A 23,134-nucleotide genomic window follows, 5' to 3' on the forward strand; every position below is an offset into this window, starting at 1 on the left:
AATGTTAGGATCAATAAACTCTGTCAACCTACCTCACTTGATATGAGATTTTCTACGTTGCGATTTCTTCAATGTTATTTCATTCCATATTGAGAATCGTGTTTTAATATACAACGCACACATGCACCTTGTCGAAAAATAATCATAGTCAATAAAATATCCACTCGATGAAAATCCACACCATGTTCACTTTTTCGCGACTCACATCAGAGAACTCAAATAACATTTCAAACTCTTAACAGGTAATTTCAATATTAAGGATGACTTTCTTCATCCATTCACATTTCAAGTGGTTTCCAGAATCCGAAACTTAAATCCTAGATCTAGAGCCTTAACTGTGAGGATATTCGATAAAATCGGTTGCAATCTCTCAATCTGTCGTGTGTAAACGTCTATAGAGTCGAAATTTTTTGCAACACATCTCTCTGAAATCTTTATATATGCTTCCATAACTTGAGAACTAGCATATTATATACAGTCTGTCTGACAGACTACAACTACATATGTAGATACGATAATTTAATATTTTAGATGTTTAACTGATGAAATTAACAATGCCATCTGTTTTACTGGAGCATTCCAAACGAAGTAGAAAGTTGTCATTTCTTAGATTTTTTCTTGCATTTATATTGTTTTCATTAGTGTAAGCTTGAATCAGCTTATTGAATAAATTCACTTCATATTTTTTGTTCGTATACTTCCAATTGTCTTGTTCGATGCCTCTCATTTAATTATGGTTATCCATTTATTCAATTAACTAATTAAGTTAACAATATGAATATTTTGAAATAAATTTATTTTTCACAATAGTTACTCCGAATATATGTGTACTGTAGAAATAATAAATTTATTCATAAGAATCTATTCAGTCGAAATATTCGCTTTGTAACTGTATTGGATGATTACAATTAATATTGACGGAGATGTGTGCATTAAACTATGAACAGCAATTAAACAAATTCTACGTTGACAAATGTTTAAGAAGGAAAAATTGGTAACAATGTACCGAAATACCAAGTTAATTAAAACAAGAGACTGATCAACTGCAGTCCAAAATATCAATGGGAAGATTCAAGTAAACAGTACCAAGTGAATTTAAAAACTTCACCCTATTGCACAAAAAAGTGGCTATCACGACTCAGTAGCTGAGCTGATAACGCGATGGCGTTTGAAGCGAATGGTACTGGGTTCGAGTCACAGAGTAAGCATCAACTCTGAGATGCCGGTACATCCAGCTGACAAGTCCCAAATAGAACGAAACGCACATCATAGATTCCACTGCTAGCCACTATTCATCTTTGCTTAAAACATAATTGATGTTATAGATATTTACCAATCTTTGTGTTCTTACTTTCGCATCATGGGAATTGCAAAGGTCCCTCGTTTCGAGTATAAATGATAAGCGTTTTCGACACAACAATTAGCGACGATCAGATATAACAAGTAGCGCTCAATCAACAAGACATATCAATATTTAAAGCCTATTATTCACGACAAAAACCAAATATTTCTTTTTGTTAAACCTACATAATTTTTTAAATAGTGAATAGTCATTTAACCAATATTTTTGAAGAATTGTTTCAGAATTAAACTAATACAATGCTATTTATAATTTACTGAATCAAATGAAATTAAGTATAGAATTAGAACAATTCACATTACAATTTATTAATAAAACGTGACAACAACAAAAAAAGAAACAAAAACACCAGGATCGTATCATTCACAATGATATTAGTAGAAATGTTGAGAAAAAGCAAAAAAAACCAAGCATTACAGTGTTATTAAAAAAGCAATATATATGTATTTATATGCAGAGAGAGAGAGAGTGAGAGTGAGGTTACTGAGATAATAATTAGTGAGACTCCAATCTTATACTGAGTAGGTGATATTTATGATTTAAAAACTGTTCAATAAATGAGATCATTACATCAACAAAGAAATATATTTAGATAACAAGAAAAGAAGACGGATAGCAAGTAAGAAGAAAACATTTTAGCCTTCTTTTCATAATATAGTCGTATAAACAAGTGAATAGTGAAGAACAATTAAATAAAAACTGAGAAAAAAACAATGCAAAAAATGAGATCACCATAAACGAATTCTTTTTCTAAAAAAGAATTCAATATCGCTGAATAAAAACACTGGTGATTTTGTTTAGTATCCATTCCTGATTCACTTATGGTGAGTATGAATGATTAAAGTATGAAACAGAAAAAACCGCCAAAAATAAGTGTGACTATATATGAATATAAACATATAAAAATCTACACAAGTGAAATATACCTAGAAATGAAGTTGTGCATAAACTAAATGGTGATCACAAAGTTAAATAGTTCATAGAAGATAAAGAATAAACAATGAAAAATCAGATGAAAGTTAGTAATGGAATAAATTCAATAAGGAAATTCTAAAAAAAAATGTATGTCTATGATCAATTTTATTTTAGCATTCGTTGTAACAATCCTTCATTGGTGTGCATTAAGAGAATTGAGAAACCATAACAAATCAGTCATATGATAACAGTCAAAGTAACATCATTGATCGTAGTATAAATGATACCTTCATAAGACTGTGTTTTATACTCTGAATTGATATGAGAAAAATACAACTCTATGCTTTTCGCTTCGCATGAATACATATGAAACGAAAACAAAAGTGCAACCATGTATAATATTTGTTTTTTTTAACGAAGTCATAAAAAAAACTACATTCATATTTTCCGCTACTCATCAGATTTTTACATCATTAATTTAACATAGTTAGCTGGAAACAACCCAAATTGTCCATCAGCATTTCGACCAAGCCACCAACCTTCATCAATTTGTTCAATGTCAAATATATGTTCTTCGGCACGAAATGATAATTCATCATCTTCATCTACACACAACAGATGATAAATGAATAAAAAGGAGGAGAATGTAACGATAAGTATCGGAATTAAATATAACTGTAAATTTATTCATAGTTTATAACTAGTGTCCATTTCATTTAAAGATTTTTAAAAAACATCTCAGTAGTCAATTTAATCGTTCTCATTTAAATAGATGGGTTTCATAGTAAAATTTAATCAATATATGAATTACAATTTCATTATGTCTGAGAAAGACTAATGTTATGTCCTATGACCCGTCGAATATCACGTGATAAAATCGCCAACCGGAATACCGACTTCTATATCCCTTTGTTAAATCAATGACACGTTAACCGGCATTAGCAGCCTTGAGTTAACTCTCGATCCTTATTAGTCCTCTGTATGATGGCATATCGCCCAGCCCATTCATTCCAGAAAACAAATATCATCCCCCGCCATATAAGTCGTATACTTGAGAAATACTTGGTTTATATACACACAGATTCCATAAAATGAAAAATTACAATTATATAAGATCAAGCCAAAAGTGTCTGTGAGTATAGGAAACTATAACTAAAAGATTGGGAATAAATTAACAATGGAAAATAGTATAACAATAGCCAATATATCAAATGAAAGCCTATGATAAAAGGAATATGAATTATCCAATAAGAATATATGTAAAAATAGTCCATAGTTAACATTCATTTATTCTTCGTTTGCATATAACAACAAACCATTTTAAAATGTTTAACAATACTAATTTTCCTTTAAAATATAATGTGAATTTATTCAAAAATATTAATTCCTATTCAACATTATCTAAGATGTTGAGCTGACGATGAAGATGATAATTGGATCTACAAATTGTTATATAAAGAGTTAATAAATCACTGATGTACATACTGCTGAAAACTTAATAAATTACAACACAAAAACACAATCATCGTATCTTTTGATTTAATCATAACTATTTCAAACCAAAGTAGCGACTAAATACACTATTATAAACTCACTAGCATTATAATCATATAGACAGACAGCTTTAAGATTTGAATTATTTTTTGTTTTATTGTGCACTTCCGTATTAGGCGATGAATTAATACATGGTGAAACTAGGTTATACATTGAATTCTGTGGTGAAACTGAGTTTTGATGATAAGTATTATTGTTATCATTGTTACCGTTTTTTAACTGTTGCTCAATGTTAGAATTAATTTGATTATTTGAAATATGTACTATTGGTGATAAAGAAAGAGGAGGTGATGTTGTTTGTTGTTGGGATTGTTGATAATGATGACCATTTTGATATAACAGATCTCGACTACTTGAATTATTAATAACATCAGACTAGAAGAAAAATATCAAAGTAAACGTTTAGTTTCTATATGACAATAAACGATAAAAATGTATACATGTAAAGCAATAAAAAAAATAAACTTTTGAACTAGGACTTTAACTTGCTAAACAAATTTATTTTCTAAATAAGTCCAGAATTAACAGTAATACGTAGTCCTGTACTCTATACAATATACAAGGTTACAATCTATGAAGTAATCATCCGATTATATAATATGTAACTGTCTAGTAGTTCACAGTCACCAGTATGTCCAGATAACCAGTTTTCTTATACTATGGTCACTAATATGTATGAAACTTCCATAGTTAATATGATGGATAAAGTTTGTCATTTCTAAATAACTTAATTATGTGCTATTTACTTGGAACGCCTTATTTTTGAATTCATAATATGTCAGAGAATGGTATGAAAAACGCTGGAAATAAAAATAGTATATTTCGAATTCAATAGCGAAATCATACTGATCACTATGTAATGGAAAACAGTGGCAGCAGGATGTTTCACACGGGTGATGATCACTATATCTAACAATATTATTTCTTTATTTCTGAAGGAAAGATTTTAGGAAATCGATTGTAAGTGAAGTTGTGCAATATATTCTTGTTAAGAGAAAAATATCTGAGAATTTAATTATTTTCCAATATCAATTAAGAATGATGCGAAAAATCTCTACAGAATCAAATGTACAAGGAACGAATCAAGCGAAGAAATTTCTTCTCAATTAGTTTCTCATCACGACTCTACACAATAATGAAATAATACTCATCGCGTAGACACGTTACGTAATGATTATATAATGACATATCGATCATACATTAACATTGAGCACTTGTAAGAAAGAGGGTTACTCAATGTTAATTTGTAGTCGACATGTCATTATATTATTACGTAACGCATATCTACTCGATGAGTATTATTTCATTATTGTAAATCATGTATACATTAGTGCAGAACTATGATGAAAAACTAATTGAGAAGAAATTTTCTCGCTCGATTCGTTCCTTCTTTATTTAACAAATGTCAAAACGGGAATTTTTAAGAATAAAAAGTATCAGTATTCATTATAAATGTTGTATGTGGTGAAAATCTTAAATTACATTCAACGAATTAGTAATATATCATGAGAATTCATACCAGGATGATATTTCTTAAAAGAATATTTTAATATATGGTATTGTGAAGTGAATCAAGCTTTTGATTAAACTTAATTGTCTAATTTAAAAGCATAACTACTGAGAACTGATTATTTTTCACAATTTAAACGTTTCTTGGGAACAACTATTCAAGTGAAACTATAAAAATGATTGTTAGTATCGGATTGTGCAGATTGCTGATTTTCATTGAAATCATGAATTGGTCAATATTAGACCATTGTTACAAACATGGAAACACTGGAAGATAATCGCACAATATCGTTGATTGATTGGAATTAGAGATTAACGCTGTTGGATGCCAGATCAGTGGTTTAGAGGTTACGCGTTCGCGCGCGAGACCGAAAGTCCTAGGTTAGATTCTCGCGTGCGTGATCGTGAATGAGCACTGGTGAGTATCCCCATACTAAGACAAAACGGCCTTCCAATGCTTCCAGGTTTTCAATAGTGGTCTAACACTGATCGATTTATGATTTCAATGTAAAAGTGATGCTGAAGCTGAGTTTCTAATAGGCAGCTTACCCGAATGGAATTTTATTTGTGGTTTTTGAAACTTATATGTGTTGCCATGAGCAATAAGATGTGCATAAAATAATGCACAAAGCAGCAAAGTAATACTATAACAGTGTTATATTTTAAAACGATGCCCTGAAATCAGCCTACTGAACTTGAATGCATCCGGGTAATAAATCATCGAAAAAGTATAAAAACAAAACTGGATTGATTATTTTGCTGTACGTATCATCTCAGATAGATTTTGGGAGTAAAATAATTATTAGACATAAATGTACGGATTCAAAACATTTTCGTCATATCAAAGGAGATTCGTGGAACATTTAACTTTTAGAACTATCGTACGGCTAATTATTACCTATATATTCTTGTTTAATTATTAGATGCTTGGATTAGTTTATTTTTACATTATCCTAATCTCTACTTTTCGGTTAACCAGTCTGACTGCCTGTTTGAATATCTGGGTTACCTGTTCCTGCCATCAAGATATTTCAACAAGTTATCTGTTTTTGTTTGTTTTAGCATATCATCATGTCTATTCATCACATAACCTATTCAGGAGCGCTTATGGAAGTTTCACGACCCTTCATAATACAAGTATAATCAGAGACATCGTGGTGGCTGGCAATATGGATTGAAAAGAATGAACATTATTATTGTAATGTCGACCCCTAAACTACTAACATCTAACTGGCGATCACTCAATATTTATCGTCAGGTCCGGTCGAGAAATAAGAAAAGGGAACTTGTTGAAATACTTTGTGCGCAGAATCCTATATTGTCCTCAAAAGTAAACATTGAATAAATCCATTAATAATAATAATAATCTGCATATCGTTGATTCAAGTCTTATCATATTAGCATTATCACTAGTAAATTATTTCCCTGATGTTTGGCTTTTAATATCACTTATGATTGAGTTGTTCATATATTGTTATTTTCTATTTGTTGCTATTCAGTCGGATATCTGAGGTATACTATTGTGTGAGTTTTAGTCATGATTAAATAAGGTACGACAAAGGATCATTCTCCTTGTTATCTTCGTCTCCTGACTGAACACTGAACTCGACGACCAGTAGGCGTTGGCCGGAGCACAAGGATTTAAATGCAGTTTGAAATTCATGATTTTATAAAGATATAGACATTTATATATATGTGATCAAATACTGACAACTGTTTAGTCTTAACAGACAAACAATATACATCAATGAAGCGGTCAGAAACTATTCCAAACACACATTACTCAATAAGAAACATTACCTTTTTATTTGTTGATGATAAAGTATTTGAATTATTCGCGGCTTTAATAGAACGAATTTCCGACTGAACATCTGGTCGTTTATAATTGGCACCCTATGAAAAGATAATTAAACAAGAATAATATAACAAAGAAAGTAGTTTCTATCTGCATAGACCAATAGAACCGGTAATTATTACGATGTACTGAGTGAAAGCAGGCTAGTAGGGAAGACATACATATCTATGCAAAAATTTTCACAAAAACGTCAAACGAAACCCTAAATTTCATCACCGAGCAGCTGATGTGCTAGTCAAGATAGGCTAGGCAACTAATATACAAAAATATATTATAGTAGAATAGTATATACTGTAATACAAAATACGTCTTTAATCTTTTTAGAAAAATCGGATAATACCACAGAAAATTTCAATGAAAACCTTTGTTTACTACCTTTAACTCCCAGGAAATGATTAGAGTAGTGGTAAGGAGACTAATAAACCAGACTGTGTTGAGATATGTTGAACGCATCCATGCCTAACCTTGAAACCTTACATGTTACTATAACAAGCGATTTAATTAATCTCCATATGATTATGGAAACTAACATTTCAAACATTTTGTGGCTTGTACTGAAGGTTCTGCAATTAACGTAGGTTGATTTACATCCATTTTCATAAACTCAAATGATTAGGAATCAAGACAAATGCGAAAATTCCGCGTCCCGTGACCTAGTTAATATTTTAATTAAACTGAGTATTCCTAGTCGTTTTCCTTAGATACTCCTGGAATCATTCCCAGATAGCTTTTGTTTCAGACCTTAGGAGGGCCAAAAGTAGAGTTCTATGCACGTTAGGATCGGATTGTGGGCAACTAGAGTGTGATTGTAATCGAGTTTCATTGTTTTGCAGTGTTGCAGATAATGTTTGAGGTTAATATTAACCAAACTCCTTTTCGTATCTCTTACATTCGTTGAAGTAAGCCACAGACGTAAGTGTCTACGCTTTTGATTTCACAAACCACTACCGGTGATTGGTGTTTGATTTTCACTCAGAGAGTTTTCGTTTTTCGTAAATACCGGAACCTGCTGAGATGAGTCTCCGGGTCTCAGTCGAAAAATTATAAGTTGCGCTAGCGCATATTTTACAGGTTGGATTATTACAAATAGGGGAAGACTAAAAGGTGTAGTATTTTGCAGTTGTAAAATAAGGAAGGAATCTGCTCAAGAACGAACTCGGGTGAAAACCGTACACGATTGCTGTTTCATAGAGGTAATTACTGAACTTTGGACTCAAATAAGTTCTTTCGCAATGAGAATGTACAGTGTTTCTATCACGTTTAACTCAACTATTTGTAATTTAATTCATTCTACATAACAGTACTACACTTTTCACAGCTAAGCAGTCAAAATGAATCATAACCATTTAAAAATCTATTTGAATCTAATGTAGATTTCAAGTTACCCGGCGTGAGATAATAAAAAAACCACATAGATTATTAAAATACAACTGGTAATGTTGGTAATATTAGAAGTAACTTTTCATGAATGAGTTAATTGTTTTAGCAGTTACGTAAAATAAAATATTAAAGAATAATTAAAAAAGTTCAGTGAAAATGTAAAACTTACAACAGGTTCACTGTTATTGAACACAGACTCTTGAGGCTGTTTACATGCACGAGCTGCCAAAATTTCAGCTCTTGGGTCTTGCTTCTTATAACATGTGCCCTAAATCCCATAAGATAAAGATATATATATGCATCAATTCTTATTATAAAAATAACATTGTATTTGCGGCTAAGAAGGGTTAATTTAAATGAATCTAATATGGGTTTAAACATTTACAATTCGTACGACAACGTAAGAGTTAAAATATCACAATAATCAATAATCTAAGATGTATGGAAAACTTGGTGAAATTTATTTTCGTACGTGGAAAGGATCTAACTAGTTGTTTTTTCTGATCGTTGAAAACAAACGAAAAAGATAATATTAATCAAACAAACCCTAAAGACACATATTTAATTACTTTTGGTGTGACATTTGTAAACTGATCAGTGTTAAGAAATTAAACAACACCAATAATAAAGACGTAGAATTTCTAGATCGCTAGAAAAAGATTCACAATTAAAATGTGTTTTGTTAACCACGTCTAGGAAATCACCCAATATGTTGTTAATTATCTGCTTGAGTTATTAGGCAATATGCAAATGAGTAGACGTTAAATTTTTGTAAGCTACTTAAATTTATTCAATTAAATACAATATCTGTTGGGTGTTAGGTTCTAAAAAGGGCAATGCAATGTGATATGAGAAAATAATGATGAAATATGACAAACACCATTCTAGATTATTTGAAGTTACTAGACCAAAATTTAAAGTTATAATTTAGCAATTACAATAATAAATATACAAACAATATCAAAAGTAGCACGAATATGAAATAGTCAAACTTATCACAATTTATGTCATAATGAGTCGAAGCAAATAAGTGAAAACAGTGCTAGTAACAGTAAAAGAGAAGTGAAAATAAAAAGCAAGTAGGTCAAAAGGAAAAGAATATGTACGGGAAATAAAAAGTAAGGAGTCAAATTAAATTCAAGTATAAAAGTATTTTACAACATCAAATGTCTAACTATGAATATTACAATTATTACGAGAACTGAAAACCAAGAAAACAACACCCCATAACATGACACCAAACAACAGTTAACGAATACGTAAAGTGACCTAATGCATTTTGGAGAATATCCTCAAGTTTATTCCATTCTACCCCAATATTATTCACCAAAGATCCATCACGTACAAAACATTTCCATCACCTGAGTCAACGGCAGTTTATAACTAACTAGTTTTTTGTAAAAAAAAAACTGGTTTTTAATCACACGTAAATTTAAAGAGGAATGTCTCACATTAACTCGGCGCCCAAATACTGTGAAACTATTCGATCAAATTTAGACGAAAGTTCTTATTTATTAACGTAACTTTAGTAGGAATAAGTGAAACAAAAATGGCACCATGAATCTACTAACTATACCTAAACATGACATTTTGGAGAACATTAGAAAGCTAGATTCTGTGGGACAGTAGAGACAGATGTTCAACAAATATATGCATATAATGAATCTCATAAATTTTTTAGTCTTATTTAGTCGCATGTGATAGTCTAGTGAAATTAATTCCAACCCTATGGATTTTCCTTTATCAATGAATGCAATACTAAGGATTGGGAAACAATAAGGTGTTGTTTAATATCTGAATACTCGAAGGATGAACTGTGGTCATTCTCTATATTAGTGGATTAAGTCAAGTTCATGGCCTCAGCTAGTGATTACAAAATACGAAGTTAGTGATAATAACTAGTAACAAAAAGAGAATAAAACTGGTAAATCGATAGTTATAGCAAAGAGGAAGTTTAGGTGGTGCTACGAAAGGATTTGTTTGTGGTACTTCTTGATTGCCTACACTATCTTTTATCGATGAAATAGATAAAGAAACTGGATTGTTACGTAGTGACTTGAAAGTCTGGATGCAGATCATCAGAAATTTACTTAAAGACCTTAAATGTTAGCAAACGGTTAGCCACCATAGTTCTATGAAGCATTCATCAGAAATAGATTCCATTACCATGTTAGCGTAAGGATTAAACTATTTTTAAACTCGTTGCTACGGCAAAAACTTTATGAGGCATTTGTTAGCGTTCCCTATTGCTTTAAAACTTATCAAATAATTACTTAAAGGGTCACACTTAGAACTGAATTTACCGCAGGCTGATCGATTATAAGATAATTCAATGGAATCAAAAAGTGTGCACACTACTTGTTATTTAACAAGCCGCATTCGATCTGCACTAATAAGGACTGGACAAGCATGACATTGATCACCACCCAGAGATCAATCAATTGTGATTACATCTCAGTCCTACAGGAGGTCAGTCGCGGCTCGGATAGCTCAGTGGTAACGTCTCTGAATGTGAAGCTGGGTGACACGAGATCGAATCCGCCAGAGAGCACCAGTTCCCTCAAGATTACAGGTAAACCTTGTTGACGAGTGCCAAATAGCACGAAACCCGGGTCCAGGGTTTCCTGTTGACTACCTCCAACCACCATCTAAATCTCAATATATAGTGCCCGCAGTGTCGAGTCACCTAGACTGGTGGCCACATTGCAACATGATTGATAGCATTCGATCTGCACTAACAAGGACTAGACAAGGATGACATTGATCACCACCCAGTGATCAATCAATTGTGATAGAGATGATTGTCTACGTGGTAGATTTAAGGAAATTAAAAACGTAAAGGTCATAATAATAATAATACTAAAATATAAATCATAAAAACTTGCTAAAGAATAATAAATAAGTGATGACGGTTTAAAAAGTACAAGATATTGATCGAAACAAAAACAGGACAAAACATACTAAAGAAAAGAGTCATAACGTTAGAAGGGTAAAAGGCTAGACGGATAAAATGGATAATTATCTCATCTATTTCTCACCCTTAAACTATCTTCATCTTCCTATTCATCTCTAAACTCTCTACCATTGCGCAATCTTTCTTTGATATTTAAAACACTGGATCACTTTATGATAGAATTTCTCTACATTCTTCTATAGACTCACGTATTTACTAAACAACTAAAAATGCGAGGGTATAGCTTAAATAAATGATTTTGTAGAAAAGAAAGTTTTCTTCACTGAATCCCTTGTTTTTCATTCAACATTCCTACTACTGTTACGACCAATCTTAACTTTCTATTTTAGGACCATTCAAAAGCACTAGGGTTAGTGCCTCAGTGTTAGGATCAATTACTGATGACGTACCAAAAAGAATAAAACAGAAATATAAGTTCGTAGTAAATTAGAAATGCTAATGCTATACTCCGTCAACTGAAAAACGTCCCAAGATGATTTAGGAAAATAGTCACAATTCACTACCATGTAGTCATATGACATTACTTTGCAAGCATATCTATTTCATGGAATTCACCGTAACTTTTGATTTCAAAGTTTAAGTTGTTTAACATTGCTTTGTGAGTATTCGTTGTACTTCACTAAATAATTATTAACACTCTTGACGAACTGAAAATTTCATTTCGTCACGCTAATAGGGTATGGCAACTTGAACCAAAATAAACATGTGCCAGATTCTACATTGTGTATGAATGACTGGTTGACTATCCACAGTCTACGATCCTTAAATACATACAGAAACTGAAAATTGAACAAACCAAACATGACATATATCTGTATATCTAGTAGATAAAGTGAATCTCTAAGAAACATTAAAATATCAAAAATCACACACCAACCGCTATAGAATGGTATAATTTCGAAAACCTTACTGATGTTGATTTTAAAATATTCATTCCTCAAACTATATCAATGAATAGGCAGGCCTACTTGGAATATACCATTACATTATATCAAAGGAGAAAACAGTAAACAATTTATATTCAAATATGTATAGCCCTCTAAATTGAAAACATATTGTCTCGCCTCGCAGAATAAATAGACGAGAACATTACACGATGGCAAATATAAAATATTGGGAGCTAATTAATCAACAAGTTGACAGGATTCACATGTGATCAACTTGAACCGGATGACTGTATGTTATAATGCGTAACAGAAAATAATGCAAGTGCAGAAAATATTATCCGAGATAATAAAAAAAGAACCTTTATGTGAAATTTTGAATGTTCTAATATTTTAAGACAATAAAACACGTATTTTCAATAATAATCATCAACAAAGGATAACAGTGATGCACGTCAACAGAATATTCAATGAAATATTTAAGATAGATAGTAAGTAAAATGAATATGGACAACTGTAAGCCTTTACACTCAGCTAACGACATTTTCTATCTCTTTCAAACACACACACACATACAGTAACATAATTACCCATCAACAAAAATTAGGAGAGAAAAAGAAACGTGAGAATATTTATCACAGGAACAGGAAGTAAGTCACAATTGTAAAAATCTTTTCAGCGAATATATCAAAGGCAGTAGAGAGAAAACACAATAGTTTCAGATTTACAAGCGGAAATTGGCATACATAAGTACTAACAGGTTGGTGGCTCTCAACGGACAATGATTTATCCAGTTATCGATCGGTATCTAAAAAATTCGATCAATTCATTATCGAACTATAAACGAATTCAGAACTACGGACAAAGAAATCGAAAAGGCAACGCAAAAAGCTAATTGACATTTAGGTGATAAAAGGTTAAATGGCGGAGAAGATTCGCTTTATGCGAGATCATAATTATCCCACAATCATAAGTCCCAATAAAAAGAAAGTTTATATCAGGTAGGACAGCTTGTCCTGACTACTCAGTTAGCCATCCTAGATATTACAAACACTCATTCAGTTAGCAGAAAAGTAGAACCTAATACATAACTGCATCGGTTTAAATTCCATACCCCATTAGCACAGAGAAATTATATTCTCAGACCAAATCCCACAATAGTACAGGTAGTCAAGTTAAAGATCGTATCCCAAACATACTTGCATTGTTACTTCACGTGGTCAGAAGACTCGGCACTTCGTCAGCATCTTCATCAAACAAAACTAGATCATCTAGGTATTCTAAGTCAACAAGCGTATCTCCTGGTAGAATATCAACCCCTGAAAAGTCAGGTGATGAAAGCGTCATCTCTAAACGCATGTGTATGACAAGGTTAAATAAAAAAATGGGATCAGTGATTATTGTGTTACTTGGACGGAGTGTATCAAGTGAGGGGAAATAAATAACCTGATGAGTTTTTTCCTAACTAGTATTGACATTGACTGTTGTTGTGTTCGGATTTAACCTACCTTGACGAGTGAAATATATCGAAACCGTTCATTTGTCAGGTAGAAATTACTCGTAACTTAGCCACAATAGGACATCTTTGGGAGTGTTTCTTCTACCATATAACTTATTTGGGGTTTGGAGACAAAATCGCACACTAAACATGCTCGCGTTTTTGCTTAAGATGGTCAGCGCCTACAGAGATTAGACACTTTCAGAGGTACAACAATTATAAAACAGCCAATAGCTCTACATTTATTCTAACTTTTCCAAATATTGATGAATATCCAGAATTTGGAAGATCTTATAGCTACAATCCGGAATTACCTGATCTCTTAAAGTAATTGTCATGTACTAGAACAGAGATAAGTATATTCTAGAACCAATGATAATTAATTATTTTAAACAGAAATCTCATTTAGCTAATCATGAAAACACAAACTAAGATTTATAGCATCTCAATAAGTTTTTTTCAATTACATTAATTAATGGTTTAATTTATGTATGGATTTAACGTGAAATACAATTTGAACGTGATAATTTTACAGAATCTTCAATTCATTTCATTATATTTAAACAGATGATCATGAAATTATATTTTCATGTCAATAATTGGAAAAGAAAAAGAAACATACAATCCCCTGCTAAACAAATAACAGAGTGGGTGGGTTCAATAATAAGAACCTGTACTCAAATTTTTTATTTTAAAAAAAATCACATACGTGATGGAAAGGAATGAACCATATTGATATAGGAACATTTTAATCTTAATAAAGTAGGCAAGCAAAACACAATTCACTTTACCATATAATGTTATCGTAGTAAAAAAAACACTGATTACGGCAGGGAGCAAAGTTATCAGAATTCATAATAACAAATCAGAACAATTAACTAAGAGCAATCAGAAAATCACATCAATACTAGTGTACAATTGAAATGTAAATGTAAAAGACATTGAGACGAGCAATAAGTAAGTATAGGTAATATTTATTAACTCATTTATCAACTACACTGTTTTGTACATATTTTTGTGAAAGTTTATGTTAAAACCCGTATTGTCAAAACTAAAGTGGATAAAACGGAGTTCGAATCTCTGGTCGATTAAGAGAAAGTCAAGTGCATTAAATATTAGGCCATCTCTCCACCGTGTTGAATTAATAAATAGATATTCTATTAAATACATTAAACTAAGAGACGAATACATCTCATGCACAATAACGTATACATGATTCTTCAAATATAGATCGACCGAAACAATATAATTTTCACACATTAGTCAGTTATCGTCAATGTTAAACCTCATGTAGACGTAGATTGGCCCTAGTTGTCATACTATATTAGCACAAAAGAAGATGAGTATAAAAAAATGGGATAATTCAATGGCAGCGACAATGAAAAAAACTGAATGCTTAGAATATAGTTCGAAAAGAAAAAGTGGAAAGGTATGTATGAAAGAATACTGGAATCCGAAACCGGGGGAAAGCTACGGCGTGAATGCATCAGCATCACTAAGAACGATTATATTCTCTGTTATCTGAAGTCTCCAATCACTGGTCGTAGTTATCTAGTGAATTGAGATCAAGTAATCTGAATCTACCAAGATGGCTCGAACCAACCGTCAATGACTTCATTGGTTAATGAACGTTTTTGGTCTGGCTGACTTTATATTTCTTTCCATCTGCTCCTAATACAATAACCAACACCATACATCGAGGCAGACAGTGGTTGAACATACGTGATACATGTCTCAATTACTTTAATCGATTTATATTTTACAATCCTCTCAACTGATTGATCATATTTGCTTAGGACTTTGTGCTTAACCTCAACATCCCTCACTTGTTCATTTTACGAAAAATGATCAAAAACCTGCAGTCGATGAATGTCGTCCATTTTCAAAGATCATATGAATATGTATACATATTTATGAATTGCCCAACAACAAAATATACTAATTTATTGATTGTCATATCAAATATCTTTCGATATTTTCAATTGGAAAAATAATATTTATAATAACTAAATCAACTTGTTACAAAACAAATAGAACCAACAATCTCAAAATATTTGATAAGACATAATTGAACAGAAAAACAGACCAAAAAAGAAAACAAAACACAAAAAGTAAATGATAAAACTATGGAATAACAAAAAAAATAAATAAATAAAAACCAAGACTTTTATTACCACATGATTTGTATCATCCTCATTCTCATCTTCATCATTATTTACAGATGGTGACAACTGTCTTGCAAGCATAATTTCTGCACGTGGATCAACTTTTCGATAATTCGAAGTCTAAAGTATAATAATAATAATAAAATTTAATTAAAGTCATATGTTGTAAAATATATAAATGGTTTAATCATGTTTGAAAAATTTTATAAGATTTTTTTCCTGAATACAACTGAATCTTTTATTCACTGAATTGTTAGATTGATACTTCTTTTTTAAATGGATAGTTTTTTTTTGGTTACTTCAGTAACTAGAATGGATATAATAACAGAGCAAGAATTAAACCTGACATGTAAAAAGTAATTCTAGTGAAGTATGAATGATCAATAGTTCCCACATTGTATATGCGATTGTTTCTGAAATAAATCTAAACATGCTTACTTTAGTGTTTAGTATTTTTTACATAAAGTATTATTTTGTTATGGAAAAATACCATCTTTCTAAATGGCTGATTTGTCTTTTGACATGAGTTCGATTGAAGGTTAACTTCAATATTTTGATCTCGTGAACAGTTACTACCCGGTCACATTAAATCTTACTAACCGGTTGACATATTCCATCTATTAGCATAACAATAATAATCCTCAAACGTTTTTTTCATCATAAAACATCAAAGGCTAACTCATAACAGTACTCAGAAACCTTCATACTATCTGTCTAGTAAAGTTGGTCAACCTTTCGCAGTAACTCTGTAGACCAAGCAAAGTCAAATATATGGAACAGCCTTTCTTGAAATATTCATTTTAAAACATGGTGGAAATTCTTACTTAAAAAAAATAAAGGCTGTAACTATAAAAAACGAGAGAGAATTTAATGTGTATCTTTTTCAACATACTATTTTACTAAGCTTAACCTCACATTATATACCTACAGTCAGTTTCCCGAACTACTCGAAAATTAAGTATGTTGAAAATATACTAAAAGTAGCCGACCACTTCTTTATAAAAAAAAAACACTTTAAACTAGACTAATTTCACTACGAAACTATGTACAATATTATACCGTACAACAAATTCGATTCACTTAATTGCCTTTTTTACTTTTTTCCCTGTAAAGGAAAGAATTTTCGTTCATTTTACATCCCCCTAATATTTGGCTTTGCATACAGATTTCTTAGTTGTGTTTAGGTTGTTATCCATTTGGTGAAATAACATCGATAATTCAACCTTACTTGGAACTACGGACTTATCACTTTCGTCATGTTTTGCGTAGCAAGCTTTCATACTACTTATTGATTGATTGAGTAGCCTAACTTTATGGCAGAAATTATCCAGAGATAGGAAGCAGTTCAGCACCATGCGGGCAATGAAAAACAAGTTGAAATTAAGCAGACATAAGCAGAAGCATACATTATCCCTTATCAATCCATCTTATTCGTAAACAAGCTACAAATGATCTAAGATCAGTTGAGTTACACTCAAAATATTATCAGAATTTTACAACACCGAATAAGTATATGCTCTTATAAGAGGCAATCAGATATATGGTCATGAAATGAGGAAACTCTAGATCACAATATATACAGTAGATCCCTACTCAGCACTGTCAAATGCATAAAGGCCATACAGGAATTAGCTGACTGAAATTTATTACACACAAATTATATCTAAGGTCCTTAATGAAGTTGTACAGAAGTGGACTTTTAACATGTCCATTTCCTTTATAAAGTATAGCTGCCTAGAAGTCCTTAACGGTAACAGGCATTATACCTAAGAAAACTGTCAAAATATTCGTTTGTTTCGCTTCCTCAAGTGCTGTGATCCAGCGAATCATTACTGTGGATTTTCCATTTCCTGAAGAGCCAATCGGCATTCCAAACTAGTTTGACAGGATAAACTAACAAACTTCATCAGCCTCATCACAACATTTGCCATTCAGGAAATAAATATGTAACCACTGAAACCTTAAAATATAAAATACGTATTCTGCATACAATTTTAACCGAAATGAAAGAATACAAAACTATATTACGGTGAGGGTCAGCGAACAGTCATACTTGTTCATATATATATTTAACGTTCATGGAAAATATTGCTAACATGAGACAGTATGCTCAGATAGCTAGCGACCACAAATTTTTGGATCATTCATTCTATATCGTATTATTTTATTTTATTATTTTGATTTGCTAAGCATTACTAATTATAAACACGTCGATCATTTTTTAGACGAATCATATAAAACAAAGTATATCACTGACAGTGATGAATTCCGAATAAGCAGTATAAAATATAAGATACAATGGTGAAAGTTTTAGGTCGATTATCAGATCAAAACCAATAGAGCAGCTACCTTAGTAAAAATATTAGTATGTGAATTGACAGACTAATTTCTGTTCTGCTCAATAATATCTATTAAAAATAGAGGAGGTTTATTGGAGATTGTGACAGCAGTAACAGAGCAATTATAAACCATGATCTACTAAACTATTTTATTATCGCTTAAGACTTTACGCCGATCATAACTTACAGACCAAGATCAAATAGAACTCAGAATCTTCAAGTTTTCTGCCAACTATAGGTCTTTTAAGATAATTGTTATAACCCAGCGAAGATTAAATTACAGGTAACTCCCGAGGCCTATTAATGGACTAATATTCTATAAATATTCTTATTGTAAAACTATTGAATAATTAGATTATGTATATTTATATTCCTCTTATTATAAGCTTTAATTTGACCTATATTTTACTATGGTACGATTTACGATTCTTAAGCTATGCTCAGTCTATTAATTACTGTCCCCCTCGTTCACAGCCACTTTTTGGGTTATTTGTGTACACATGTTATTTTCTATTTTATGGTACGTTGTGGTCTGTCTGATTGATATATAAACCGAGTATGTCTGAAATAAACGATTCGGTCTGATTCGATTCGATTCTATTTTATTCGATTCATATTACAGAAGCTGGTATTGTGTTCTGGACTCAAGTGGTAGGGCTAAGAGGACATAGGACCAATCAGGACGCTAAACTGCTCATACCGGTTGAACGTCATTGGTTTGGCATAGTGCGAAATTGTATAAGTCGTATTCTGGCTGGTCGATAAGTCGCGTGGTAGAAAGCCAGACATCAAGGTCATAACAATAATGAGTCGGAATTTAACGATCTTAATGTTTAACTAAGATAAATTTGCGACCTATATACATTGCTATCGACGAGTCTCTGTCTTGAACGCAAATAAGTTGACTGTGTACGTAATAACTATCCACAATATTTTTATGACTTTTCAGTTGTCAGTTAATAAAAAAAAACTTACTACTAAATATCTATTCAGTTAACATTTTAAAATGTGTTCTATGATCTGTTCAGTAATTCCAGTAGCATATCGACACATCATTAATCGACATGATGTCTCATTAGCTAACCTTTTTAGACAATGTTGGTCTTTATACGGCGCAAGGAATACCGTAAATCCCATCTACATTGAGAGCTCTATAATTAATAAGTAAGAATAAGATGGTAGCGGGTTGAACCATCTGCTTCTAGGTTCGATTTCCAAACTACCATAATCGGAGACTTGTGAAATCTATTATTTTCCTTAATAAATGTAAAAGCATTGTGTACGCTTCCTAGATTGTCTGAATACTTTTTTCCAGTTTTCCTCAATCTCACTCCTACTCTGTATCTTGTCCTAATACACACAGCACATTCAAGCTAAATGCGAATCACTCTACAGCATACATTCCTAACTACCAAATTCCATAAAATTATCAAATTTAATTATCATATAAATAAACGAAAAACTTCAAAAAATAACCTATTGATCAAACATTCATTATGTGCATAATTTTCAGGAGTGGATTATAATTAGTAACGGAAGAAATGTAACATACAATGAATCATACACGTAAACACAGACACAACTATGATGAATATTTTATGAAACAAACATTTAATAATAGATAGATATTTACAAACTACATCGCGTCTATAATCATCATAGTCAAGAAGAAAGAAAAAACCTGTAGTTGAAATACAATAAATAAATTTTGTTGCTAAAAAAAATTGTTATCGATTTGCTGAGTAATCTGATATTTTTACAACTACATAAATTGCGTTACGCCTAGTTTTTTGGTATATCTGAAAAAACATGATATATTTTTTTCCAGATTATAAAGCCAATTATACAATTCGTGAAAACATCTTGAAATGAGACAATGATGATCAAATGGTTGTTGTTTGGTCAGGCGATTGATTTGTGGAGATTAATTCAATTCCAATAATTATTCAGTGACGGAAAATTATTTTTATTTATTTTAACACATAGATATTGGTAAAAGGAGACACCAAATACATATGCGCCACACAAATCTCATTCGATATGTGTGAGGGCTGTGATACTGCCCGAGTGCCCAGACCGAAGCAGATGGTTTTCTTAGGGGGCCACACCCCGAGCCTTCGGCCTGAAGGTCTGATCCACAAGGCAGTAGAGCATCGTGAGGAGATGCAGTCCCATGGAAGCCGGTGACCAACAATTGGTTCATACGCCGTTTGTTCCCACAGGATACTGGAGCCCATGTGCACCATTGGTTTGGAATCCGGTTAAAGCGCCGGACATTCGCTTTTCGTCCCCTCATTTTTGTAAACAACACCTCCGCCACGAGAAGGCAGTGAGTAGGACTTCCCTGTCAGAGGGTATATACGTGTGACCATGTGAGAGCATTTCGAGAGGGAGAGCGGACTCTCCCCACTCTCGATGCTATATGTATCAGTTCATTTTTAGTGCAGATCAAATTATATCGATCAATTTGCGACATGGCCACTAGCCTAGGTGATTTGACATCACGTACACTACGTTGGGATATAAGATGGTGGTTTAAGGTAGTCGATATTGAAACCCTGGATATATGTTTCATGCTACTTGGCACTAGTAAGCAAGGTGTACTTGTAACATTGAGGGAAATTATGCTCCCTGGAACATTCGATCTCATATCACTCAGTTTCATGAATCGGTTGTTGTTATACATAGAACTGAAAATGAATTTTTGAAAAACTATTTGTGACACCTAAAGTTTAGTTACCTATTTTTGTACAATTTCGAGTTGAGCATTTTTACGACATAATTACTAATATTATGTGTCCTTTATTCTTAACAAGGTTAAAGAAGTTTTTCTGTAATTGGTTGATTGATGTTTTATTATACCGATTTTTCCCTTAACTTTGAAGACATTCCAAAAACTATTTGAGGTTAATAAATATCTGATTGAATTTTTTTTTCGAATGATGCAAGTACATTTTTAGTCGGAATTTTACTTTTTTTCTGAGTGGAGAAGTGATATTAATTTTTGTTGTCTGAGGTAATCGATGTCCCAAGTATAGAACCAGTAGTACCATATCACATGTATGCAAAAATGATGCGATGTCTAGGTTTGAAATTAACAGTTACGATTGTGTACCAGTCAATTAGAAAAAATAACTGACGACAACTTAAAATTATTTAGTCATGCATTTATACCTAGATAACAACACTGCAACTACAAATCAGGAAACACGGTCGACCAACTTATAAACGATAATCCCAGCATAGTTCATAAAAAGGCAACTATGATTGGTATCAGTCGATTACACCACACAAAAAACTTTAAACAATGGAATATAGAGAAGCGGAATAAGATAATCAATAAATGTATGGTTTACAATAATGAAATAATACTTATCGAGTAGTTACGTTACGTATTAATTATATAATAACACATTGATTATAAAATAATATTGAGTAATTAGAGGAGAGAGGATTATAATAATCAAAGTAATTATTCGAAAAATCAAACAGTTGCTACGTTGCATAACATATAAAAAGAAAGAACTAACTAAATATTTTAACGAAAGGTCAAAATTATAGTTGTTATGTAGGAATCAAGGGACCAATGATGAGAATATGTAAAATACAAGTGATAGAAATGAAAAAAATAGTTTCAAATATTTTTGAAGGAAAGGGTCTCATCAAAGTACAGTTACAAACTCGCTCTTATATCGATGACCAAGGTGGTGAACGTTGTTGTACAAACTTCTTTTGGATGTAAAAGTTTGGTTTATGAACATGGATACCGATGGCTTCAGTAATATGCAAAAGACGAACCCGTAAACCATGATCTAAGCTTGATGGAATATAGTGGACAATCTTAAATGCTTCATTCAAGTCAACTTGATGACTTGTGTCCACCAAGTGCACGAGAATAGAACTGTTAATTACTCTTACCTATCCTTTTGCTCAACCAAGACGGATGGTGTTCTGATATGCGATGACGGACTAGCCGAACTGTACATCTCATATAACTGACTCCACAGAAACAGTGGAATTGGTGAATACGAATGGATATGGCGAATTCAGGTAGTCTGTCTTTATTAACGGTTCTTATTATGGGGTGGTTGTAGAAAACGGCATTCAGTGAGGCTGTAGTAAATGTTTTCTGTAGTGCCTTGATTAAGCTTTGAGTCAACATTTTCTCAGTAGCATCTTTTAAAAACCGTAATTTTAAGGACAGTACTTTCTTGTGGACGGTAAATAGATATGTTCTTCTCCTCTCTCTCTCTCGTCATCCTGGTTATCGGTATAAGAATGAGTTTGTAACTGTACTTTGATGAGACCCTTTCCTTCAAAAATATTTGAAACTATTTTTTTCATTTCTATCACTTGTATTTTACATATTCTCATCATTGGTCCCTTGATTCCTACATAACAACTATAATTTTGACCTTTCGTTAAAATATTTAGTTAGTTCTTTCTTTTTATATGTTATGCAACGTAGCAACTGTTTGATTTTTCGAATAATTACTTTGATTATTATAATCCTCTCTCCTCTAATTACTCAATATTATTTTATAATCAATGTGTTATTATATAATTAATACGTAACGTAACTACTCGATAAGTATTATTTCATTATTGTAAACCATACGTTTATTGATTAGTGTAGAGCCATGACAAAAAACTAAATGGTAAATCTCTTCGCTCAATCCGTTCTTCTTTCTTTTAAGTATC

At 32.0% G+C, this 23,134-nt stretch overlaps 1 protein-coding gene across 1 annotated transcript in view; it reads right to left on the bottom strand.

The window, feature by feature from the left end:
* Positions 1–843: 843 nt before the first annotated feature.
* ABP1_2 (actin binding protein) overlaps positions 844–23,134 on the bottom strand; it is a 35,174-nt gene continuing 12,883 nt past the window's right edge. The window contains exons 8-12 of the mRNA XM_051215779.1: positions 16,104–16,214; positions 8,743–8,841; positions 7,139–7,231; positions 3,871–4,204; positions 844–2,880 (exon numbers count right to left, since the gene is read on the bottom strand). Of these exons, the coding sequence (XP_051066314.1) occupies positions 2,741–2,880; positions 3,871–4,204; positions 7,139–7,231; positions 8,743–8,841; positions 16,104–16,214 (777 nt within the window). The 3' untranslated portion in view covers positions 844–2,740. The remainder of the gene's footprint in view (positions 2,881–3,870; positions 4,205–7,138; positions 7,232–8,742; positions 8,842–16,103; positions 16,215–23,134) is intronic.

Source organism: Schistosoma haematobium, chromosome 4 (assembly GCF_000699445.3).
Source record: "Schistosoma haematobium chromosome 4, whole genome shotgun sequence".
NCBI lineage: Eukaryota > Metazoa > Platyhelminthes > Trematoda > Strigeidida > Schistosomatidae > Schistosoma > Schistosoma haematobium.